The sequence below is a fragment of the Plasmodium berghei genome (assembly GCF_900002375.2).
Source record: "Plasmodium berghei ANKA genome assembly, chromosome: 13".
NCBI classification, from domain to species: domain Eukaryota; phylum Apicomplexa; class Aconoidasida; order Haemosporida; family Plasmodiidae; genus Plasmodium; species Plasmodium berghei.
This window is the reverse complement of record NC_036171.2, coordinates 1,660,648-1,684,741: the sequence shown is the minus strand read 5'-3', so window position 1 is coordinate 1,684,741 and position 24,094 is coordinate 1,660,648. Positions and strand designations below refer to the sequence as shown.

At 20.7% G+C, this 24,094-nt stretch overlaps 8 protein-coding genes across 9 annotated transcripts; 4 read left to right on the top strand and 4 right to left on the bottom strand.

The window, feature by feature from the left end:
- Window positions 1-519: 519 nt before the first annotated feature.
- Window positions 520-1,353, top strand: PBANKA_1342900 (regulator of nonsense transcripts 3B, putative; the record flags this gene model as incomplete). Its single annotated transcript, XM_034567049.1, has 1 exon — window positions 520-1,353. One exon carries the CDS (start codon window positions 520-522, stop codon window positions 1,351-1,353), a length of 834 nt encoding a protein of 277 aa, XP_034423586.1.
- Window positions 1,354-2,066: 713 nt separating this feature from the next.
- On the bottom strand, window positions 2,067-2,753 carry PBANKA_1342800 (nicotinamide/nicotinic acid mononucleotide adenylyltransferase, putative; the record flags this gene model as incomplete). The annotated part of the gene is made up of 1 exon (XM_034567048.1): window positions 2,067-2,753. The coding sequence occupies one exon, from the start codon at window positions 2,751-2,753 to the stop codon at window positions 2,067-2,069; it is 687 nt and encodes a 228-aa protein (XP_034423585.1).
- A 967-nt stretch (window positions 2,754-3,720) lies between these two features.
- PBANKA_1342700 (conserved protein, unknown function) lies at window positions 3,721-6,555 on the bottom strand (the record flags this gene model as incomplete). The annotated part of the gene is made up of 3 exons (XM_034567047.1): window positions 3,721-4,955; window positions 5,049-5,826; window positions 5,974-6,555. 3 exons carry the CDS (start codon window positions 6,553-6,555, stop codon window positions 3,721-3,723), a joined length of 2,595 nt encoding a protein of 864 aa, XP_034423584.1.
- A 1,282-nt stretch (window positions 6,556-7,837) lies between these two features.
- PBANKA_1342600 (conserved Plasmodium protein, unknown function) lies at window positions 7,838-8,719 on the top strand (the record flags this gene model as incomplete). Its single annotated transcript, XM_034567046.1, has 1 exon — window positions 7,838-8,719. One exon carries the CDS (start codon window positions 7,838-7,840, stop codon window positions 8,717-8,719), a length of 882 nt encoding a protein of 293 aa, XP_034423583.1.
- A 1,030-nt stretch (window positions 8,720-9,749) lies between these two features.
- PBANKA_1342500 (conserved Plasmodium protein, unknown function) lies at window positions 9,750-14,315 on the bottom strand (the record flags this gene model as incomplete). The annotated part of the gene is made up of 1 exon (XM_034567045.1): window positions 9,750-14,315. The coding sequence occupies one exon, from the start codon at window positions 14,313-14,315 to the stop codon at window positions 9,750-9,752; it is 4,566 nt and encodes a 1,521-aa protein (XP_034423582.1).
- A 1,422-nt stretch (window positions 14,316-15,737) lies between these two features.
- Window positions 15,738-16,457, bottom strand: PBANKA_1342400 (ribonuclease P protein subunit RPR2, putative; the record flags this gene model as incomplete). Its single annotated transcript, XM_034567044.1, has 1 exon — window positions 15,738-16,457. The coding sequence occupies one exon, from the start codon at window positions 16,455-16,457 to the stop codon at window positions 15,738-15,740; it is 720 nt and encodes a 239-aa protein (XP_034423581.1).
- Window positions 16,458-17,589: 1,132 nt separating this feature from the next.
- Window positions 17,590-20,224, top strand: PBANKA_1342300.1 (conserved protein, unknown function; the record flags this gene model as incomplete). Of its 2 annotated transcripts, XM_034567042.1 has the most annotated exons (16): window positions 17,590-17,818; window positions 17,982-18,049; window positions 18,160-18,268; window positions 18,382-18,435; window positions 18,528-18,570; window positions 18,689-18,754; window positions 18,839-18,944; window positions 19,028-19,049; window positions 19,140-19,187; window positions 19,280-19,345; window positions 19,430-19,464; window positions 19,566-19,582; window positions 19,676-19,739; window positions 19,840-19,880; window positions 19,986-20,011; window positions 20,193-20,224. In XM_034567042.1, 16 exons carry the CDS (start codon window positions 17,590-17,592, stop codon window positions 20,222-20,224), a joined length of 1,026 nt encoding a protein of 341 aa, XP_034423579.1. The 2 variants fall into 2 exon arrangements, with proteins under 2 accessions (XP_034423579.1, XP_034423580.1); XM_034567043.1 differs by lacking the exons at window positions 19,566-19,582; window positions 19,840-19,880; window positions 19,986-20,011; window positions 20,193-20,224 and having other exon boundaries at window positions 19,676-19,705.
- Window positions 20,225-20,588: 364 nt separating this feature from the next.
- Window positions 20,589-23,751, top strand: PBANKA_1342200 (conserved Plasmodium protein, unknown function; the record flags this gene model as incomplete). The annotated part of the gene is made up of 3 exons (XM_034567041.1): window positions 20,589-23,129; window positions 23,346-23,534; window positions 23,647-23,751. 3 exons carry the CDS (start codon window positions 20,589-20,591, stop codon window positions 23,749-23,751), a joined length of 2,835 nt encoding a protein of 944 aa, XP_034423578.1.
- Between the last annotated feature and the right edge of the window lie 343 nt (window positions 23,752-24,094).

Here is a 24,094-nt window from a genome sequence, read left to right as displayed (position 1 = left end):
AATTTATTGTACTTTTTTTTCATTCTTTAGTATCCCTCTTAAAATTGTATATAAAGGTTTAGCATTTAAAAAGCTATCTACAAAATGTAAAATAAAATGTGTTAAAATATAAAATATTTTAATATACTTAAAACACTTATTTCTATTTAAAATAATTTTATTCATTTACTCATTATATATTATCACATTTGTTTTCTTTATTACAGTGTGTTTATAATATTTTTTTCAACAATGTTTATGTAAAATGTATTAATTTTCATTTTGAATCATCAACCCAAATAATAATCAGTATATGCACAAAATAAAAACAAGTTATGTTTTTATATTTTACAAAAAAACGAGCAGATTGTTATATAAGTCCAAAAGAATGATGGTAACAAATACATTCTTTTAAATGTTTGCTATTTATTTATTTATGTTACACATATGATATATATATGTATGTATATGCACACATGTAATAACAATAATAATAACAATGATATTTGGTATACTTCAGTATAATAAGAAAAAAAAACGATGTATTCAAATGTAAGACCATATAAAATATTACAAAAAGTAAAACCAAGCGAAAATAGTAAAGAAAAAGCAAATGAAGAAAATAAAAATTACAATAAGCATAAAAAATATGAAGGCATAAATTATTATGAAGATGATAGAAGGTATAGATATAATAAATATGTAAATCATTACAAAAAAAAAAATAATAAAAGTTACACAGTAGATAATAATTATGAAAAAAATAATAAACAGTATAATAAAAATGGTGAAAAAAGTAGCAATAATGTTGTATTAAAAAAAACGGGAAAAGATATGTTGATATCTTTACTAAAAAAAGACCAAATGTGTGTAAAAAAAAAAAAAATTGTTATTCGAAATTTACCTCCAACTTTAAATGAAAATAATTTTTTTGATTCTTTTTCAAACAATCTTAAAGATGAATTGGATTATTATTATTATGTTAATGGAAGTATAGGAAAAAATTCTCATGATGATATTATTCATTCGCGTATATATTTATCCTTTAAAGATTATATGAAAACAGAAGAGTTTATAAAAACACAAGATGGAAAATATTTTTATGATACAAACGGAGTTAAATATAAAGCAAATGTGACATTTGCACCAAATCAAACAATAATACATAAAAATCGAATAGATAATAGAAATAATACATTAGAATCAGATCCATATTTTTTAAAATGTTGTGAAGAAATGCATAATCCTATTGAGCCACCAAAAAATGATATAGATTATAATGATATTATTAATGTAGTAAAAGAAAATGATGATATTATATCTCCTATAGTTATAGATTTAAGAAAAAAATTAAAAAATACTAAAGTAAAATAAAATTATTTTTTTTTTTATACCTACAAAATACATCAAATGAAAAAAGTTAAGCATAACAATATTAATATTATATATTTGGTAATGAACGTATTTATACATGTGGACAAATTTATCAAAAAAAAAGAGAAAATAAATTGATAAACACATGTGAAAAATAAAATATTTATAGACTGGATCTGTAATGATAACCATATAAATAGTAACGGGGAATAAAATAAATGTTGTTACTTTGTTAATATTATTTTAATTATTTAAAAAAACAAATGTTTAAATTAGTTCTTATATATGTTAAATATGTAAAGGAAAATTAAACTATAATTCATGTTAAATATTATAATTGTACAAATATAAAAAAATCGCAATGTTTCCCATAAGTATATAAACATCAAGGAAATGTGAACATATGCAAAACTACAAATAAAAAAACTTTATAAACTCCAAAGAATTTATATTTATTATCTATTTTGACAAAATATATACCCCATTTTATTACTTTGAATAATATAACTAAAATAGTAAATTTCTTTGCTACCCCAAATATTTATATAATTTGAAGAATTTAAAAAAAAAAAATTTCTGTTACAAACTTATTATCTCTATAGTTGTGATAATTTATGGCATTATTTCATTTACCCCTTATATTATATTTTTATTCATTTTTTTTTTGTTATAATAATTTGACAAAACATCATTTATTTAAGGGTCAAAAAATATTATTTCCCATAACTTTTATATAAATTATTATTATTTATATAATTTATAGCCATTGAATTGATATATTTTTTTAAATCTTCATTATTTTGTTTAACTAATAATTTTCTTACATCAGTTGAAGAAATATAATTAACAAAAGACTTGATTGGAATTTCGATTAAATAATATTTAAACATTTTTTTTAATATATCTTTATTTATATCAAAATCACCCCTCTCGATAACAATGAAATTATTTTCAGAGACTAATTGTTCACCACTATCCCAAGAAGTTAAATCATTTAATAAATCAGATCCAATAATGAAATAAAATTCATATTGAGGATATGTCTTCTTTAGCATATTTAATAAGTCATATGTTGCAGTTGTATTTTCAGATTCCAAATCTTTTACAAATATTTTATTTTTCTTCATCGGATATTTATTATTTTCTAACATTATGGAAAACATATTATTTCTATGCTCAAACGCTTCAAGATTTTTATCATATCTGCATCTACATATAACTACCCATATTTCATCTACCCACTCCAAATTGCTAATTTTTGAAAGTACCATTTCATGACCATAGGTAGCTGGATCAAATGATCCTCCATATATACATATTTTTTTATTCATATTTGAATAACAAACAGGCACAAAGAAATTATAAAGCATAAATAAAACATACAATAAATAATATATCATTTTCAACTTTAAATGCGAAAACAATTATTTCTATAATAAATATTTACATATATACTACTTATGTATTATAAACTATTTGTAAATTGCCTAAGCCATAATTCGTGTATATATGCATAAATGCTAATTTGACTCCCCAATATGGTAAGTTAGTTATCTAAAGGATTAAATTTGAGCGACTTTAATATTTATTAATCATTATAAGTTTTACAACTATTTTTATTTTTTCGTTTATGAATATATTATCAGTTTTACCAACAAAAATGCATATGTACAATATTATACAAAACAATTTTTTAATAAAATTTCAAGATGTATATGTTATACCATTCATAGAATGAATTACCAATAAACAATTTAAAACGAAACAAAAACAGAACTAAATACATATATATTCCTAAAACAAAATTATGTACTAACTAAAAAGGAAAAAAAAATATAAAACAATATACTGTTTAAAAAAAATATAATGTTATATAAAAAAATGATGCTTTACGATTATAAAAATTATTGCCAAAAAATATTTAATGTTTTTTTTTTTAAATTAAGATAAAGTACCATTTTTGTATTTTTTACAATAAAAATGCATTTAAAAAAATAAATTGAAAAAATATTTAAAAAGCATCAAAGAAAGTTAATTTAAAAAATCAGCAAATTGAATAAATATTAAAAACAAAAATGATAAATAAATAGTATATTATAGAAAACCTGCAAAAAAATTAAAGCATGCTCATATTGCATGTACATAAATATATATATTTAAAAAGAAAATTCACAACGAATGGACAATTATATACAATATGTATATATATCAAGGGGGATGAATAATAAAAACTAACAAAATAAAAAAAATAAAATATAGGAAAAGAAAACATCTATAGATATCACTTGTTTACAGTAGAATATCCAACTCTTATATATATTTATTGTTTTATTCTTTTGTTACATTTTAACGATTTGGTTGTTATATTTAAATTTTGGCAGATGGCATAATAATTGAATCTAATGAATCTTTAAATATAAAAAACGGTTTTATATTAATAAATGGCATTTTTATTATTTCCCCTAAATATGTAATTGGTTTTAAAATGGGGAAGGAATATTTAAAAGTAATATTTTTTGGTAATATTATTATGTCTATATTAAGAATTTGATTGATAACCGCAATATTATAATTAATTATATCATTGTCTGTTAGTTTATTTTCATGTGCATGTATATTCAATTTCGTTTTATTCAATAATTTAGAATCATCATTTTCATTTATATTACAAACATAAAAATCGTTGACAAAAAAATCAAAGTATATCGCTAATTCATCATTACCTTCAATTAATATTTTTGGTATTTTAAAATTTGTATGATTTGACATATTTAATTCTCCAACTTTTAATATAACACCAATAGATATGTTACTATTTTTACTTTTTATGATTTTAAAACAGTATCGACATTCATGTATTAATCGTTCATCTCCATATGTAAAGGAATATTTGTCTACTTTAGTTTTTTTTTTAATTAATTGAAAAGAATAATTTTCATTATCTAAATTATTTACACATTGAAAAAATTGATTTTCATTCCATGGTTTATATCTTTCTTTTACTTCATCTTTATTTAACAGTTTTTTAAAAATATTATCAAATAGTATACTATAAATATTATTTATGCATTTTGTGACATTTTTCAAGGATATATTTATATTTTTTTTTTCTATATATGGGGGTTCAAAAGCTTCCATATTTATTATTTTGTAAAATTCATTTAAATTTTTAATTTCTTCAGAAAAACATGTATTAAATGAGTCATTTTTTTCATCAGTTATAATGTCAACATCATTGTCTTTTTTTTCATTTATTTCTTTTTGACATTTCAAATCGTCGAATTTTATTTCTTCTTCATCATATTTTTTTCGAGCTTTATTGCTTTCATATCTCATACAAATAAAATTGGTTCCATCATATTTATTATGTATAATATCGTCAAAACTATTTTTTATATATTTATGCATATTATACAGATTTTCATGACTTAATAAACCAAATCTGACGTTTTTGAAAATAATTTCTTGTTCCTCCAAATTACAATTGTTTTTAATTATAAATTTTATCACCTCAATAAATATTCTCATTTCGTTTATCATTATATTATCGAAGCTAATAAAATGGCTGAATGTTTCTGCATCTAGTAAATAGTGATACTTTTCTAAAGAATAAAAAAAATGTGCATATTATAAATTTATCGAAAAAAGGGGCAAAAAAAGGGGAAAAAAGTATGACGCTATAATTTGAGTTTTACCTGAAAAAATCAGAAACCACGAATCAGATAATATACGGGAGAAATCTTTTATCATTTCTGTTTCTTTAAAAATTTGCCATATTTCTAATATTTTTATAATATTTTCAAAATTTGTTTTTTCCCTAATTGCATTAATAACATCATTTATAATACCATCTATTTTAAAATGTTTACATTCTATATAAATAGTTATTAATAATTTAAAATCAAGATCTTGTAATCTAAAATTTTTATCATATATATATTGAAAAATGTTTTTTATTGCTTGTGGATAATCTGTCTTTAATTTCATTCGTATATGAATATTATTTGTTTTTTTCACTAAATTATGTTTTTCAATTTTTTTTTCAATTATATGATAAAAATACGACGAAATATATTTAGTTATAAATAAATTAGAAAATATTCTATGATATCCACCAAAATGTTCGCTATTTTTTTTATTTGGTATTAAAATTATTTCAACAACATCTTTATCATAAGGAGATATAACAAAATTTTTTAAGGATTTTATTTTTTCATCTAATAACGATTTACTTAATTCTAAAAATATTGTATTTTTTTTACTATACCCTTTTTCATATTCAGATTTCATAGAATATTTCTTATTTTTTATTTTTAAATAATATTGTAATTCAAAATTCTTTAAAAATTGAATTTCTTTTATTTTATCTTCTAAATAAACATATTGATCTTCTGTTTTCGTTTTTATTAAACTATACTTGTGTAATTTATTATTTAAAATCATTTCTAAAATTTGGTTACAATTATAATAGTTCTGTATAAAGAAAAGATATCAAAAATAATATATATGGATGAATATATGTTTATAACATATGTATAATGCACACTAGGATAATTAGACATTAATTATTTCATAAAAAGTTTTTATTATATAGTTATACATGTATGTATATGAACTTACCACATTTTGTTTTTCTTGATCTAATATAGCATACATATTTTTATGAGTTAATTTATATATATTTATAAATGCTAAATCATCATGAATATCAGAAATTTCACATTTTTTATGCTCATTAATTTGTTTTTCTATTTCATTTAACACTTTAAATTTATTTTTTGCATTTAACTTTGAAAACTCTTCTAATTTGTACTTTTCTTTAGTATCGTTATTTTTATCTACCTTCACATCTTTGTCTTTAGAAATTTCTTTTTTTATTTCTCTTTTCATTTCATTTTTTAATTTTAAAACATTCATTTTTTTCACCACATTTTCACAGCTTTTTATTTTGGAATGATCTTTTAAAACATTTTTTTCATAGTATTTTAATAAATTGGATTTTTTAACAGCCTCCTTTTTAATTGTGCTACTCTTTTTATCATTTAATTCTGGATAACATTCATTTCCTTTTTTTATAATATTAATTATTGATGCATGGTTCTCGCATATTGCAACTACTTCGTTATCATTTTTTTCATTATAATTTAAATATTTTTTTCTTTGGTTTGATGTGTTTTTTTTTTTTTTTGAGCACCACGGCATTTTGAAAAACAACAAAATAAAAGACTTAAAATTAATTACTCCAATACATAAGGAGATTGTTATAAAATAAAAAAAAAAAAAAAAAAGTTTGAAACAGTAATCAGAGTAATATATTCAAAACGCTTACTTCAGGCTTAATATATAAAATATAATTCACCTTTTAATAACACATTTAAACATAGAAATAAGATATATATACAAATAAATATGCATATATATACATATGATTTGAAAAATAAGTTATATGTATTTAATGGTATTATTCTAAAAACATTGTAACCAAAAAAAAGAAAAAATGTGCAAACTACTTTCTAAAATACAAAAAAAATTTGTAAAAAGTATAAAATAAATATAATGATAAATTGTATTTGAATAATATATATTTAAAAAAAGACAAAAGATAAAAAATAAAATAACAAGAGTAATTTAAACAAATATGTAATTTTTTAAAAAATATTTTATATATCTACTAAAGCAACCACACCTAAAAATTATGAAAAAAAATCGTGAAAATGTATTGTATACGATAAAATATATTTACAACAGTTTAAAAATTAAAAATATAAAATACAAAATAATAATGAATAGTAACAAAAACAAGTAATTTAAAAAATATATATCACTTAAAAATTATAACATGCATTGAGGTTACATAATTTATGATTGCATAAATTACCATTTTATTAATTCATTACTGTTTATTTTATTACTTTTGATTTATTGGTAGTTTGTTTTTCTATTCATATTTTCATTTTATCTATACTGCATTGACAATACATTTTTTAATAGCAATATATACACACATATATATTTTTGCATAATAAATTATTTTATGCTGCATACCACTTTTTTTTTTATAAAAATTTATATTTGAAGTTGTATTTTTGACTATTTATCATAATTTTTTATTTATTTTTTTGAATTATATATATATAGATATTTCCCCCCTATTATATATATTCATGCATTTATATATTATGGGTACATGCATGTATGCATTTTTTAAATATCATTAGGATCTTATTAAAAATTACAGATTATTAAACAGAAATATAATAACGAACTATGGAATATGAAATATAAAAATAAATTCACAAATTGGAGAAAGTGTAAGTTTTAATACTATATTAATTTAAATTCAGATATACCCATACATATAAATATGTACAAAAATAAAACCATTATATAATAAATGCGAACATGAAATATATAAACAAAATTTTATCATGCAATAAAATGCATAGAAAAATGAACTAGTAAATAATATATATCATATCATAAAATGGATATATGTAATGAAAATATAATAATAAATAATGAGAGTGAATGCGAAGATATATCTAAAAAAAATAAAATAAAAATCGCAAATGGATTGGTTAAAAATTTTTGTCTTTTAAAAGAACTCGATTTATTAACAATTATAAAAAATGAGGAGGAAAACAAAAAAAACTTTACAAATAAAAATATTAGTTGTAACATAGAAAACATAATTTGCGCAAATAAACATATCTTAGATTTCATATTTTTAAAAGAACGAAATGACTTGAAAATAAAAGAAAAGGAAAAAAAAAAGACAATAAATCAATATATTGAAGAAGATATACTAAAGGAAAAAGATATATTAAATATTATTAGCACATTAAATAAAAATGAATTAAATATATCTATGTATGAAAATAAAATAAAAAATTGTGACGAATTAAACAATTTTAAACCTTTTAATAACACATTGCTAATAAATTATATTGATATACCGCCAGCATTGAACAATCCAAATTCCTCTTCAAAATTTCATCAAATTTTAAAATTGTTAATTAAAAATTATAATAATTCATTAAATATAATTAAAATACAACAAAATACAATCAACGATCTGATCTTTTACGCACACAATTTATTAATAAATAATAAAATGTTAATAGATAAAAATGGTAAATTAGTTAAAATTGCTAGTTCTATTCATACAGAATTAAAAACCCATATACCAAATAATAATAATGCTGAAATAAAATTACCAATAACAGATCAGGAAAATGCTTCCTATCTATTTAAGACACAAATAGATTTATACAGAAAACATATTCATTATTTGTATAACGAAAATAACGAATTAAAAAAAATGTTAAGTACCCTTGGCACTGAAAAAAAAATATATAATAAATGATTTATAAAAAAAAAAAAAAAAATTATAATATTGTTTAACTTATGAAAATAACATATTCATTAAAATGTGCTACATTTCTTTATATATATAAAGATAAATGATATAATCCATATTGAAAACAATATATATTTTAAGTGGAAAATCATATTATTCTTATTATTTAAACATATGCATAAATCCAATTTTTTTTCACGGGATAATAAAAATTGCTCTATAATAAACATAGACACTGTTTCAAACTGAAAATATAAAAACCTTTAATTATATCGATAAAATATTTATTAATTATATAAAAGGAATAATATACGTTATTGGTTTTAAGTTAAACATACGAGGAAAAATTACAAATCAAACAAATAATTTTAAATAATATAAAATAGTGATAATAATAACAACAAAAATTAAGAAGTGATTATACAAAAACAATACAAATAACAATGAAATTAAATTATACTATAATTTATGCTGTATTATATAATATTTTCTTTTTATTATCACAACAAATAAAAACTTCATTGATACATGCATATTCGAAAAACAAACTAATAAAGCTAAATAAATGTAATAAATATATTTTTGTGTAATTTTTTTTAATAATGTTATACATATACAACATTAAAATTTTTAAGTAAAACAAATCCGCATATTTTTCATTATTGCTGTTGTATTAAATATAAAAATATGCTTCATATTGAATTTTCTCTCTATATCTATGTATTAAGTAAAAACAAAAAAAAAACGATCTTATAAATATTTATATGTATATAGACACAAATAAATAATTAAAAATGTGTACATTATATGATAAAATTTGTCAAACGAAACAACAAATAAAATGCGAAATTTTAATAATTCGGAACAAAATTATTATCTCTGATTGTTATAAAAAATACAGGTAATGAAAATTATTACTAATTGTTAATATGAATATGTTTTATTTTTGTCAATTCAATTTTTATTTGATTTTTCAGCCATCTTCATCTTCTATTTATATATATACACATACATATGGCGTTTTTCACTTTCCCGTTTAAATACAACTACAATAATTCATTGTTGTACCACATGCTGACGTTTTGGGGATTTTAAGAGAGCCATTGTTTGAAAATGATTTGTTAAAATATGATCTTGAATTAATTTGTCCACTCAAAGGAACCTGATTTGAGTTTTCCTTCTTTTCTGATATTTGATTACTCATATACCTGCTCATATGTCCAATGGATTGCTTGCTGTATTGACTACTTAATTGATTACTGAATTGTCTACTTGTTGGTATTCCCACTTGCGTACTAAATCGTCTACTAATATTGCCACCCATTTGCCCATTAAATTCGTTACTAAATTTCTTCGGAAATAATTCAGATTCATATATACTAGACATTTTCATTGGACTATTATGGGACATAACTCTAATTCCTGGGTTCGTATTATATTGTATATATTTATTATTTACATTGAATAATGAACTAAAGTTTTGAATCGTAGATTCCTTTCTTCCACATGAATTTGTATTAGTATTTGTAGGATAACATTTATTAAACATACAATTATAATTACATTTTTTGCTTTCATTCGAATTTTCTGCTACGGAATTTGTAGAATATAATTTATTTAAATACAAATCAGGAGTACCTTTTATTTTAATTTCTTTAGGCTGTTCTAGTTTTACATGAAAAGATAAATTTCTTAGTGCATTATCTGATTTTATTTTATTCATATTTAATGATGGTGATTTTCTTAAGTTCAAAAATTCAATATTTCCTATACTTCGATATCTCCTTTCATCATCTAAAGGTATGCAATTTTTATTCATGGATGAAGATAATGTTGTCGGAATGTCCATTTTTGTTAAACTATTATGTTCTGTTCTGTTCATTAAATTTTGTGATTGATTATACGAGTTGTTTTCATTATTTATATTTCTATTAATTTTGCCTATTTTATCAGTGTTCTTGTTTTTTGAAAATTTTTTGGATGATGTAGATTGAGATGACGAATGAGCACCAGAATGGGAATTATTATTAGAATAATCTGAATTGATCATTTGTGATTTTATATTAAAACTATCTACTATGTCATATCGTCCAATTCTTGGAGTTACATAATTATTTTTCCATTTATCTTTTAAAGGCTTTATTTTTTCTAATTCTTTATTTAGCATTGCATTAGCTCCTCCTGAAAAAGCATTCATTCCATTATCATTTGTTTTATTTTTTTTTGAACCCTTTTTCTCTTTCATTTTAATTATATTATTACTTGTTCCTTTTTGTGCTGTGTCTGATTTTATTATTTTTATTTTTTTATCCATTTTTATTTGTGAGGGCATATTTTTCATCTTTTTTGAGCTAGTTAACTTTGGGGTTTTCGTCACAACTTTCTCTTCACCATTTGACATGTCTTCACTCATATTTATCTTTTTATTTACCTTCGATTTTTGCCTTTTTAATGATTTAGATTTTTTTAAAGGCTTGTTTATTTTGTCTAATTCAAAAATACCCTTAGACGATGATACTTCATTTTTTTCTAAAGCTGAATTTTTATTTTTGTTGTCATCGTTATTAATCAAATTAGATTTACCTATATAAGATGGCATGCTTTCCTTTCCATTCAATTTTAATATTTTTGAACTCGTTGATTTCTTTTTATTAAATAATTTGTTTTCTTTAAAATCTGATTTTTTCATAATAGTATCCTCTTTTTCTAATGTATTGTGAGCATTGCTCTCAGATTTCGAAGATAATGTAGTCTTACTCTTATTTAACATTATTTCATTAATATTATCAGATTTTGATTTACCTAATTCTTTTTTTTTTATAACAGACATTGAATTTTTTAAAGATGCAGATGAAACGCTTTTAGAATTACTTTTATTGTAAACGATATCATCTTGTGATTTCTTTTTCATATTCTTATCACTATTTGATCTGTTAATTTTTTTTAATACTCTTTTTTCTAAGTCGAAACCTTTAATAAAGTTTTTGCTTAATGACATTTTTTTTACACCATTAGCCTTTTTCATAGGCACTGCACTTTTTCTTAGTGGGATAGGAATTGTCTTATTACTAACATTATTTTTGTCTAAATCATTAATTTTTTCAGCTTTTAAATCTTTTTTGTCTTTTGAATTCACATTAATATCTGCTTTTAATTTCAAAACGTTTGGTGAACTTTTCATACTATTTTTCCCTTTTAAAGTTAATTCTGATTTCATACTTTGTTTTATGCTAAACGGTGCTGCTTTTGGTTTTACGGTAAATGGTGCCGCTTTTTGTTTTACTGTAAATGGTGTCGTTTTTTGTTTTAAGCTCAGTGAAGATATAGCATTTTCATTTTTTGATAATATTTGATCACTCTTTTTTGGAGTTCTTTTATTCATTTTTTGGTCAACGCCTTTTTTTAAATCTGTTTTTTTTTTGATTTTTATTTCTTTAAGATTTCCTACTGATTCTTTCTTTTTATTATCAAATTTTTGATCTTCTTTAATATTCTTTTTTTCCTCTCCTTTTTCCATGTTAGATATATTTACATTATCTACAGTTTCTACCTTTTCCACATTTAAATTTGTAACATTGCCAACATCCTCTAAAATTTCCTTTTTCACATCTTTAGAATCCTTCATAATATCATCAGTTTTTTCTACGTTTATATCTGAAGCATTATTCGAAATATCTTCAATTTGTTCTAATTTTATTCCTAAGTTGTCCAAAGTTTCGCCAACTTGTTCTGATTTTATACCTTCAATATCATCCAACGTTTCATCTATATTTTCTTCTTCTATGATAGGGATATCACCTGCTATTTCGCTGATATTTTCCTCTTTTATATGGGCAGAATCATTCACAGTATCTTCTACTTTTGCATCATTAGATAAAATGTCACCCTTTTCATCATTTTTTATTTCCTTATTATCATTATTATCAATTTTTGTGTTATTTTCAGGGATATTTTTTACATTTACAGTATCATTTTCTGCAGTTTCATTCTCATTTAATACCGCCGTTTTTTTATTTTCTGTTTCAGTTTGCTCTTTCTTGTCAGTTATATTTATTTCTATTTGCTCTTTGTCGCCTTCAGCTTCTGCTTTATCTATAGGTACATCATCCTTTAATTTGAGATTGTTACTTTCTACTGAAGTGTCAAGAACTGGCTCTTTATTATCCGATGCATTATTAAGTATAATTTTCTTTTTTTGTGGCTTTTCTTTCGGTTTAATTTCGCTTATCAATTTTGAAATTGGTTTTTTTACAATATTTTTTTTCATGTCTAACAATGGTTTGGATTTTTTAATAAGTTCAGCCTTTAAAGGTATATTTTTATGTATAACATTAGGTTTTTGTGTAATTTTTTTTTTAGTGATTAATGGGACTTTCCGTGTATCATTAATATTTTTTTTTAAATTTAAATTTTGTTTTACATTTTTTATTTCCGATTTTTTTTTTAAATTTTCTATTGTATTTTTTATATCACTTTTAGGAGGCGCTTTAGATTTAACATGTTTTTCTTTAATTAATGTAGGTAACACTTTGTGAACAAATTTGAAAACAGCTTTTTCTGTTTTGGGGTTTTCTATATTTTCATTTTCATTATTAATTTCTTTTAAAGGTATAAAATTCGTTTTAAACATTTCTTTCGGTTTTATTTTTGATTCGATTGATGGCTTACTTTTTTTTGGTGTGTTTCTAAAAACTCCTTTCGATTTGTTAGAATCTGGCATTTTGTTATTCACCTCATTTTTGTTCATTGTATTCAACGGATTTAAGTATGATTTCGTTAACAAAGGTGCTTTAGGTATATTTTTGGTTTTGGATATTTCTACATTTTTTGGAATATATGCTTTACTTTTATTATTTTGTTTATTTATGTCTTTATGAATAATTTTAGGAATTACTTTATTTAGAACAAAACTTTTTGGAACTATTTTATTTGGAACACTGGTTGAACGCTTACTAAGAAATGGAGATTTCCCTTTTTCTTCAAAGTTGTTGCTTTTTATATTATTTGCAAAATCTTGTGCATTAAGAACCTCTAAAAGCCCTTTCACTTCAATGTATAATGGGCCAGTATTTACATATGAATTTTTTTTTTTTTCAGGGTTAATTTTATTTGTTACGCTTAAAGAGGGATTTCCCATGCTGCTATTTTCATAATTTTGAAGATTGTTTTTCTCTTTTTCTATTTCAAGTGATATAGATTTATTTTCTTTATCTAAATTATTCTCATTTTTACTACTATCAGAAATTTCTTGTGTTTTTTCAATTGGACTTAAATTTGCAGAATTTTCGGTATTTGAACTATTTTTATCCATAAAATTTAAATATATATTTTTACGATCACCATTTTCAACATCATTAGTAACATGTACAGAATTTGGATTTATTGTTATACTTGCGTTTTTCTCTTCCATTGTATCTTTTTCATTGTCTTCATTTGTTTGGTCTTTATTTTCTTCTATATTATTTCGTTTTGCATTGTCTTCATTATTTTCGTCTACATTGTTTCGTTGTTCATTATTTGTGTCATTTTCTACTATAGTTTCCTGTCTTTCGTTGCTAGTATCAGCCAATATGCCTGTATTTATATTATCTTTTAAATCCATTACTAGTGTGTTTATTCACTACAACTAAAATGCTGAAACTTGTTTTCCCCCACTGTTAATGTGTCACACACGTTCACGAATTAAAGGCACTACAAAAAAAAGGACGGAAAAATGAATTGGCTAAAAAAAACAAAATTTGTAATTGTTTACAAAAAGAAAAAAATCATAATTTTAAATAAAAATAAGCGCACACAAAAATATATATAATTTTAAAAGCATGCTAATAAAATAAAATGACACGAAAAAAAAAAACAAATAAACAAATAAGGAACAAAAAAAAAGTTATTTAAAAATATATTAATATATAATTTTCCGTGTTAATTGTAGCTATGAAAAGAAATAATTATATACACGTTATAAAAAAAAAACTAATATGTACATAAAAAAAATGCTGTAGATTATGGCATGACCAAAAAAAAAAAATATACAAATATATGTAAGATTAAACAAAAAATATACATTTATAAATATGTTTAAAAATGAGTGAAATATATAATTATATAATATAATTGATACCTAATTAAAAGCAGAAATAATATATAAATGCACCCACTGATACCCACAAGGTAACAGTGTTGTAAAAAAAACAAATATTCATAATAGCTAGCTTTTGGTGCTATAAACTTTAAAATATAAAAAAAATATTACATGATCATAATTTTTTAAGAATTTTTTTTATAAATTATGACCATTCATTTTATTTATAAAAAAGCTTTATTCCAAATTTTCCGTTAGCTACACATGTTATACTCCCTATATTTTTTCCACATTTAAAAAGTGTGTATTAAAAAATTAAAATTATGACGTATATACGAAAAATATTATTGGGTGGAAATTAAATGGTATTTTAGCCTATAAAATGTATTTACAAATTTATACTGAATACTTTTTAAGTTAATTTTCTCATATATACATATATATATAATATGTATATTTATGATTATTAAGGTAAAATAATGGTTTAATTTTCATATAACTTATCATATAAAATTATGCAAAATGTTACATAAAAAGTATAATGTTAAGTACTTCCATTCTGTTTCCTTATAAATAAATGGAAAATTAAAAAAAATAAAGCAAATGATAGAATTTAATACACACTTCAATCAAAGGCAATACCACTATAATTACATGGTTGTGATAAATATGTGTAAAAAACAAGTTTATATGATTTTTATATTTTATTTAAATATAGAAAATATGTGATCGTCACAAATTTATTGGTTTATTTACTTGTCTAGAATTTTCACGTTTGTCAAATAAAGAGGCAAAATAAAAAATTTGAACATATTGTGTGCAGGTACGAAAAAAAAACAACAAAAAATATAATTATTTTAAAAAATATATATTTTTTTACATATGATTTATATTTAAAATAGCAATATTAAATGCTCTATTTTTATTATATTTGGATATTATGTATTATACTGTGGTAATGTTCTCATTTTCAATAGGAATTGGTAGATTATTTTCATAAACAAATTTTGTGATGTGTTGGCAATGATTACACTGATATGAAACTAAGCATTCGTCTCGCTCCTTTACACTTTCATTTGTACTTATAGAATTTTTAACAATATGATTTTTATTTTTTTTTTGTATATTCAGTGGATTAACAAATATATTGCAAGTAACATTGGGAATAAAAACTGAATTACATTTTTTACAAAATAGTTTTTTAAAATTTTTATCATATTTTATTAAAAATTTATTGGAAAGTCTTCTCATAGTTTTAATATATTTTCTTGATAAATTAGGACTAAATTTATTCATTAGGAATGATGCTTGTAATAAATAATTTATCCTAACCATTTGATTTGAAGGTTTCAGCAATTCTTTATTATCATTACATTTTTTTGTCCTTTTTTTTCTTTTCTTTGGTTTATTAGTATGAAGTTGGTTTATTTGTGAATTTTCATTTAAGCCCCTACTCAGTGGAATGTTAGTTTTTTCAAGATTTTTTGTATTATCAACAAAATTATAATTCCCTTTTTCTTCCATATTATCACATTTTGTTACATTGTTACTATTATTTCCGTTATCATTTGGATTATTTGCTTTATTTTTTAATTGTTCACAATTATCTTCATTTTTCAATAAAAGTTCTTCATTAATATAACTTTCATGTTTTGAATTATGCATACTCTTAATGATTTTTTAATTTTTGTGATTATATATAACTATTTTATGTGATACTCAAATAATATAACTTTATATATTAAATACTATGCTAAATTCACATGTTATTTTATTGCATTTAAATTATATTGTGAGTTATAAAAAATTGAAGCATCTATAAATAACTATGGAATATATATAAATAATTTAATCACAAATATTTATTTATTGGTTTATATTTAAGATAAATTTTATTATACTTTTTCAACGATTCTTATTATTGTAACATTTTAATTAGTATATTTTAGATAATTAAAAATATACATGCATAGATTGAGGAAAAATATGTTACAAATCAGGAAATGTTATAAATATTTTTTTCATTTTTCACCAAGTTTAATTGTGTTAAAAACTATTTGGATTATAATGGAATATAACAATAATTTTTTAATTGTTGAAATTAGTAATTTTTTTATATACCCTTCAAATTATATATATTGCTATATACTTGTTTTACTTTTTTCAAAAGGTTGATCATTTATTGTATATTGATTTAGTGTTTTCTATTTATTTTTTTTGTATTAATAGAATTTCATAGGGAACGAAAGAAATCAACATTAAACTTCAAATATGGTTATTACTTTATTTGCTATATCTTTGCTATTTATTGTAAATAAAAATATATTAATAACCTAGTTATACAAGTATAGAACCAAAGTAGCTATAATATTTCGATAATTTTAAAAACATACAACATATATTTTTTTAAACTGTTTCTAATTTCATAGTTGCAACAAAGGAACATGAAAATTGATAAACACATTTTACTAACTTATTTATTTTTTTTATTAATAATATTTTCTCTAAGTATATAATACTAAAATAACTATGCAAAAAAAAATGAAAAAAATTGTGGACAATTTATTAGTATTAAGGTTCAGCACGTATTTCCTACCTATACTTGTTTGTGTGTATTACATGATTATATTTGTGTATATACACAATTGTATATAAATAATTGTATGGGAAAAAATATTTTTTTTTTTTTATAATTATACATTTGTTAAATTATTTCGAAAAATAATAAGTTCCTGAATAAATATATTTGAATTAAACTATAATACTTGTTTAATATTATAACATTTTGTTTACAAAAATGAATTATTTGGCATTAATTACTATCTTTGTATCTATTGTTCTTTTATATGAACATAAAATAAAATGTTTATATGCAAAAGATGAAACATTATTAAAGGGTAATTTAAAAATATTATCTGGAAACATAAATGAAAAAATAACATTAAAATGTGAGCAAGGTGAATTTATTCACATTTTAGATGCTAGCTATGGAAATCCTAAAATTGATAATTTCTTAATAAAAAAAAGTTACTAACAAAATGTTAATTGATTGTTTATATGCATATAAGATAATATGAAATTTATTAAATTATGTCTTTAACATATAAATGTCTACACGAGTTTATAAACAATTTCATAGAAAATAATCAATTTTATTATTTATTTTTTTTGTGAAACTATATTTTGTAGATCCACTTGATGCACCTCACACATTGCCCGTTGTTCAAATGCTTTGTGAAGGAAAAGAAAATTGTGATGTAAAAAAAAAAAAAATAATATCCACATAATTAATGAACATTTAATAAAAAAACGTATAACTTATGTTTGATTAATATTTTTTCGATTTTTTTTCTCGGAACATTTTAAGATGAATGTAACTAATGATACGTTCAGAATATTATCTATTATAAAAGATTTCCATAGACTCATAATAAAATATTCTTGCATTTTATCGAAACCTAAACAAATTCCATTATGTATAAAAATAATGCTACTCATATTATAAAACTAATAATATTACATTTCCTTTTAACACTATTATATTGTTATAATTTTTAATAATGTATGGTTTTCACAATTTCTAATATAGACAACATAAAGGCCACACGAGGGGATAATAAAATTTGGAATGTTGAATTTCAAGGTTTTTAGATAAAATAATAATAAACAAAAGAATCCTATATAATTTAAAGAAAACAATAATTATATACATATATTTTTTTATGTTATTTATAGGAGAGGAATTAAATAAAAATCTATATCTTCATGTGAATAATATGTAAATTAAATAATGCTAAGGATATATAAAATTATTTGCCCATATTAATATATATCCCCAAACTATCAAATTTATTTATAAATATTATGAACACCTTTATACTATTTCCGTTTTAAAGAAATGCAATATGTGATACTCCATTGCTCAAAAAAAATTATGTGGATATAGATGAAGCAAAATTTGAGTAAGCCATATATATATAATGAAATAAATAATTTATTCATTTTTTTTTTCTAGCATATTTTACATTTTACTTTCTTTTTATCAGGTGTGACACCATAAATAATTGTGTGTATATAATTTTTAACAATGGTGGTTATACATTATGTGAATCACCTTCTTATAAAAATGCAACAATTCAAAAAAACTCCAAAGTATTTAAAAATAAAATAAAATAAAACGCAAAAAAATACGGAACCAAAGTACATATATATATTTCTTATTTTTAATTTTTCAGATTTATATTAAAATGTCTTATAGTAATACAGACAAAATTGTGTATAATAATTTTATTCAAATATATAAAACAAAAAATATTGATACAATTTTTTATAAATATTTTACAACAGTTAATGGGAACATACCTGATAATTATGAAATAGTTCCTAATATACAAGGTTTGGGGATAAAATATATTTTAGTTATAAAAATATGTAGCAAAACTATATTATAAGAGTTATTTTATTCGTTTTTCATTTAACTTTTGAAGGGGTTTGTGAAAAAAATGAAATTATTTATGAAATGAAATCAGTACTACGTGTAGACGAGGTTTATGGTAAGGCATGCGTATGCACAATTTTATAGGAAAGTAAATATAATGGATAAGATTCAAATAAGACATATTTTTTAACCTTTTTAGAAAAATGCAAAGAGATAAATTGCGATTATTTTACGGTAATTAATTTTTTAAAATTCGTCGAATATAAATTGCAAATTTGTTAGCATATATTTTATTTTATATTTGTATTTATTTTATATTATATTTATATTTTTAGTTGTCCACAGCTAATGGGTTTGAAGACAATTTTGTCCATTACAAAAAAATTATGAACATGTAATAATTTTTATTTCGTTTTTTATTTTATTTCTTTTTTTTGGCTATAAGTTTAAAAGGCGTTTCAAAAAATTTCCGTAACCATGCCTGGTTTTGCAAGGGCTTTCCAAAATACGTAAGTTCTCAAAAAAGACAATTTAATAATATATATATTTTAATAATAATTGAAATATAGAAATTGTAATATATCCAATAAAATGCTTAATTCCATTAAGGTTTCACATGAGGGATTTATTTTTGGGAAAAATAATATGAAGTAATATTAAAAAAATATAATAAAAATATATACAATTAACAAAACTATATAATACATTATTATGGCAAATTTAACAATTTATATTTTTATTTTAATAATTTGTAGTTCAAAAAATATGAAGAAAAGAATATGTAAAAAAATCTTAAAATATCATTTATTGCTGTAGTGTTGTGATACTTGAGTTTTCATTTTAACTAAACACATTGATAGAATAATTGTTCTATATTTTGTCATGTGAATGATGCATATAATTCCATATATATAGCTACATTATAATTTATTATTTTTTTTATATTATTTAAAAAAAAAAAGTCCCTATTGGTTTTGAAGGACCTTTAAGATAAACGACGTAATATTGATAATTTTTTTTTTCATACATGTATATGGAAATCACAGAAATTGGATTTATATATTTATTTTTATATTAAAAAAAATAATAAAATAAAAAATAAATTAATAAGATATATTAGGAATTTTTGACAAAGATTATTCTCTATTTATTATATATGACTATTTTTAATTCTTTCTACATTATTATTTCGTTTTATTTTTTTTTTAACTTGAAAGTTTTTTTATGGGATTTTTAAATATTTCCTAAGTATGTATATGATAAATAACTTCATTTGGTATATTATAACAAACTAAAGTAAATAAATATACAATTGTATATTTCGAATAAATAATTTATGTTTATATAGATATAAAACCATGAGCGATAATAATGATAAAAACAAATGTGGTGGAATAAAAAATATATTGGAAAGCATAAAAGAAAGTGAAAATACGAAAGATAAATTTATTAATATTTTAAAATTGACAAAAAATATAAATGAATTGAATGAAAATGATAAACTAACTGTTTTAAAAGCTGTAGATCCCGAGTTCCTTTGCTTATTATTACGGTCAAAAAATGAATTTAAATTATTTACTATTCGTCTAATTAATAGTTTAGTATCAACTTCAACATGCATATTTTTAAAGAGGTGTATTCCATATGTTAACTCTATTATTTATTATTATTTAACTCATATAAAAAATGTAAATAAAAAATTAAAAGGGTTTGAAAAAAAAACGGATAAACAAAATGATAACACACACGATAATTACCAAAATGAAGAATATGATGCATTTGAATATGAATGTGATACAAAAGATATAAATATTCTTTATAATGAATCTTTAACTTTTTTTTTAAAAATTGAACCTCTTTTAAAAAACGAATATTTTATTAAAACAACTTATGTTAATTACGAGAATAATGATATTGATGTTGATGTGGAAATGTATTTTTTTAAAAAAAAACTAAAAAAAAAATATATTGAAGAAAATGATATACAAGATTTAAATTGTCAACAAATAAGCTCAGGATCTGAACTAGAGGAACAATCTGATTCTTCAATTTTTGAAGACAATAATGAAAATAATAATTCAAAAGAAGATGGTTTTTGTTTTCCAAATGAACAAATATGTTTAATTGAATTGTTTTTTGATATTTTAAAGGAAAATATTGCAATACAAATTGAAAAAAAAAGAGAAACAAAGATAGAGGAAAGTCAAACATCTTTACAAAAGTGTGCAGAAAAAATATGTTCTGAAATTGGAAATAGCGAAAATGTGATAAAACAAAACATTGATGATTTAAATATTGAAAATATATTATTAACAAAAGATAATATAAATGTTTCCTTACTTTTTTTAAATAATATAATTTTGAAAGTTAATTACACAAAATTTATAAAAGAATATTTTAATTTATTAAATCAAATAATTGAAAATTATGGAGAAGAAGATATTATAGATACAGCAATAAATTGCTTAACAAATTTAAATATATATATAAAAAATAAAAATTTCCAAAATGTGTTAAATAAAAATCAAATATATAAATTTTATGCAAATGTTATTTATTTATTTTCAGAAATAAAAAATATAAAAAAAAAAAAAAATTTATATAAACTATATTCAACAATATATACATGCTTAAATTATATATATGAAAATAAAAATTCTTCGGGTATTTTTAAAACACCGTTGTCTTATATGAATGTAGAATTATATATTTTTTTTGAAGACGTTATAAAATATTTAAATAATGAAAAAAAACATAATTTTATTTTTATTACCAACCAATTTGATGGTATGATACAACTAATATGTAACAACATTTATAATGTTGTAAATTTTTTAAATCAATGTTATTTGGTTAGTGATAAAAATGGTTTAAGAAAAAATGTAGAAAAATATTCCACGGAAAAAAACCACGATCAAAAAATTAACGCAGCAAAGAGTGTTGGCAAATTTGAGAATGTTGATAAAATAGATCAATGGAAAAACGAAGAAATATGTAAAATGGAAGCAAATGATATTTACATAATTATGACAAAAATAAAGAGATCTATTGAATTATTAGTAGAATTTTTTAAAGACATAAAAAATATATTTAAGCCTTGTAATAAAAATTGTGAAAATTTTATTGCTTTTAAAAAAAAATTTGATAAAGAAATTAATTCTTTAATTTGCTTATTTTGTAATTATTTAATTCATGAAAATGTGCATTATATTGATGATTTTTTTAATTTATTGGAATTATTTACTATTTGTTTGGAAGAACAGAATTTCTTTTATTTAGTTATGGTTATAAAGCATATTGATGCAGATCATTATTTTAACAATAAGCAATTTTTAACAAAAGTTTTTCTTTATATATTTAATATTAGTATGAAAAATATTATACATATAAATATTTTGTTTAATTTATTTAATAAATGCACATATAATGTAATAGATTTTATACAAATAAACACACAATACTGTAACATAAATTGTACTAGCAATATATATCAAAAATTTAAACAAAATGCAAAAAAGGAATATGATTTAATTCAAATTTCACACATTCCAATAGATAAATTAAACAATATATCTTTTGTTTATTTAATATCACAAGATGAATATAATAAGAAAAATAATAAAGAAACTGTAGAAAATATTATTAATTTTTCGAAAAACTTTTTTATTTATTACTATTTTAATATTCTACATAAAAATCAAGAGAAAGTATTATCCGAAATTTTTGATATATATAAAGACAATTATTTTAATATAAATAATAATTATATACAAAAAAATGACCAAACATTTTTCCTTTCTATAAAAGTATTATTAACTATTTCCTCTTTACTTTTTATTCGATTTGATCCATTTATCGTAACTTCTATTCTGGACAATCATGAAATATTCTTTATACAGGTTTGTTTTATACACATTTTTTTTTTTTTATAATGTGCCTAAATATATATTTACTTAGCTATTGAATAATATATTTTTTTTTCAATCATTATACATTTTAAAGTCTTATAAATGTATATTATATAAAAAATATGTATTTTTATTATACTAAAAAAGTGTTATCATAAATATATATATTTATTTATTGTGTGTGATTTGAAATGTTGTTTTATACAGGATTGTTTAATAATATCCCTTTTTAATTTGAAAGCTTCAAAAGATGATAAAAAAAATAATGAATTAATGTGGATAAATAAAAAGAGAGAAAAATATTTTTTAAAAACATTGAAACTAGTTTATTTCCTTTTGTATTATAATCCTTATTTTGTTTCATTATTTATTTTCCGTTTAAAACAAGCAAAGCATGTAATATATTTATAAAAAAATAAAAGTTGAAATATTTTGTGCATTTTTTTTCTACAATTTATTCATATTTTTTATTTTATTACATAAAAAATAAAATTACTTATTTTTTTAGGTAAGTGGTAATATATCTTTTGAAATTACAAATACAAAAATGGCAAAAGAACACCATATTTCTATATGTGCAGTTTTAAACAAACTAGTAGAAAGCTATGTGTAAATATTACAACAGGTTATGGCATAAATATAAAAGTTATATTAAATTTGAAATTTTTTTTTTTTTAGAATTGCAAAATATGTTAAACCAAACATAATTGCAATTATTATTCATATTTTTTTCGTCTAAATATATATGTTTATTTGTAATTTGTCCACGATAAAATATAATTATATGTTATGACCACATATATATAAATATTTCTACATGTATTCCCCGTTTTTTTATTAATTTTATTATTTTATTACTATTTTTTTTAACAATTTTTTTAACAATTTTTTTAACAGTTTTTTTAACAGTTTTTTCAATAATTTTTTAGAATTTTGTTCATTTTGTTATCAACATA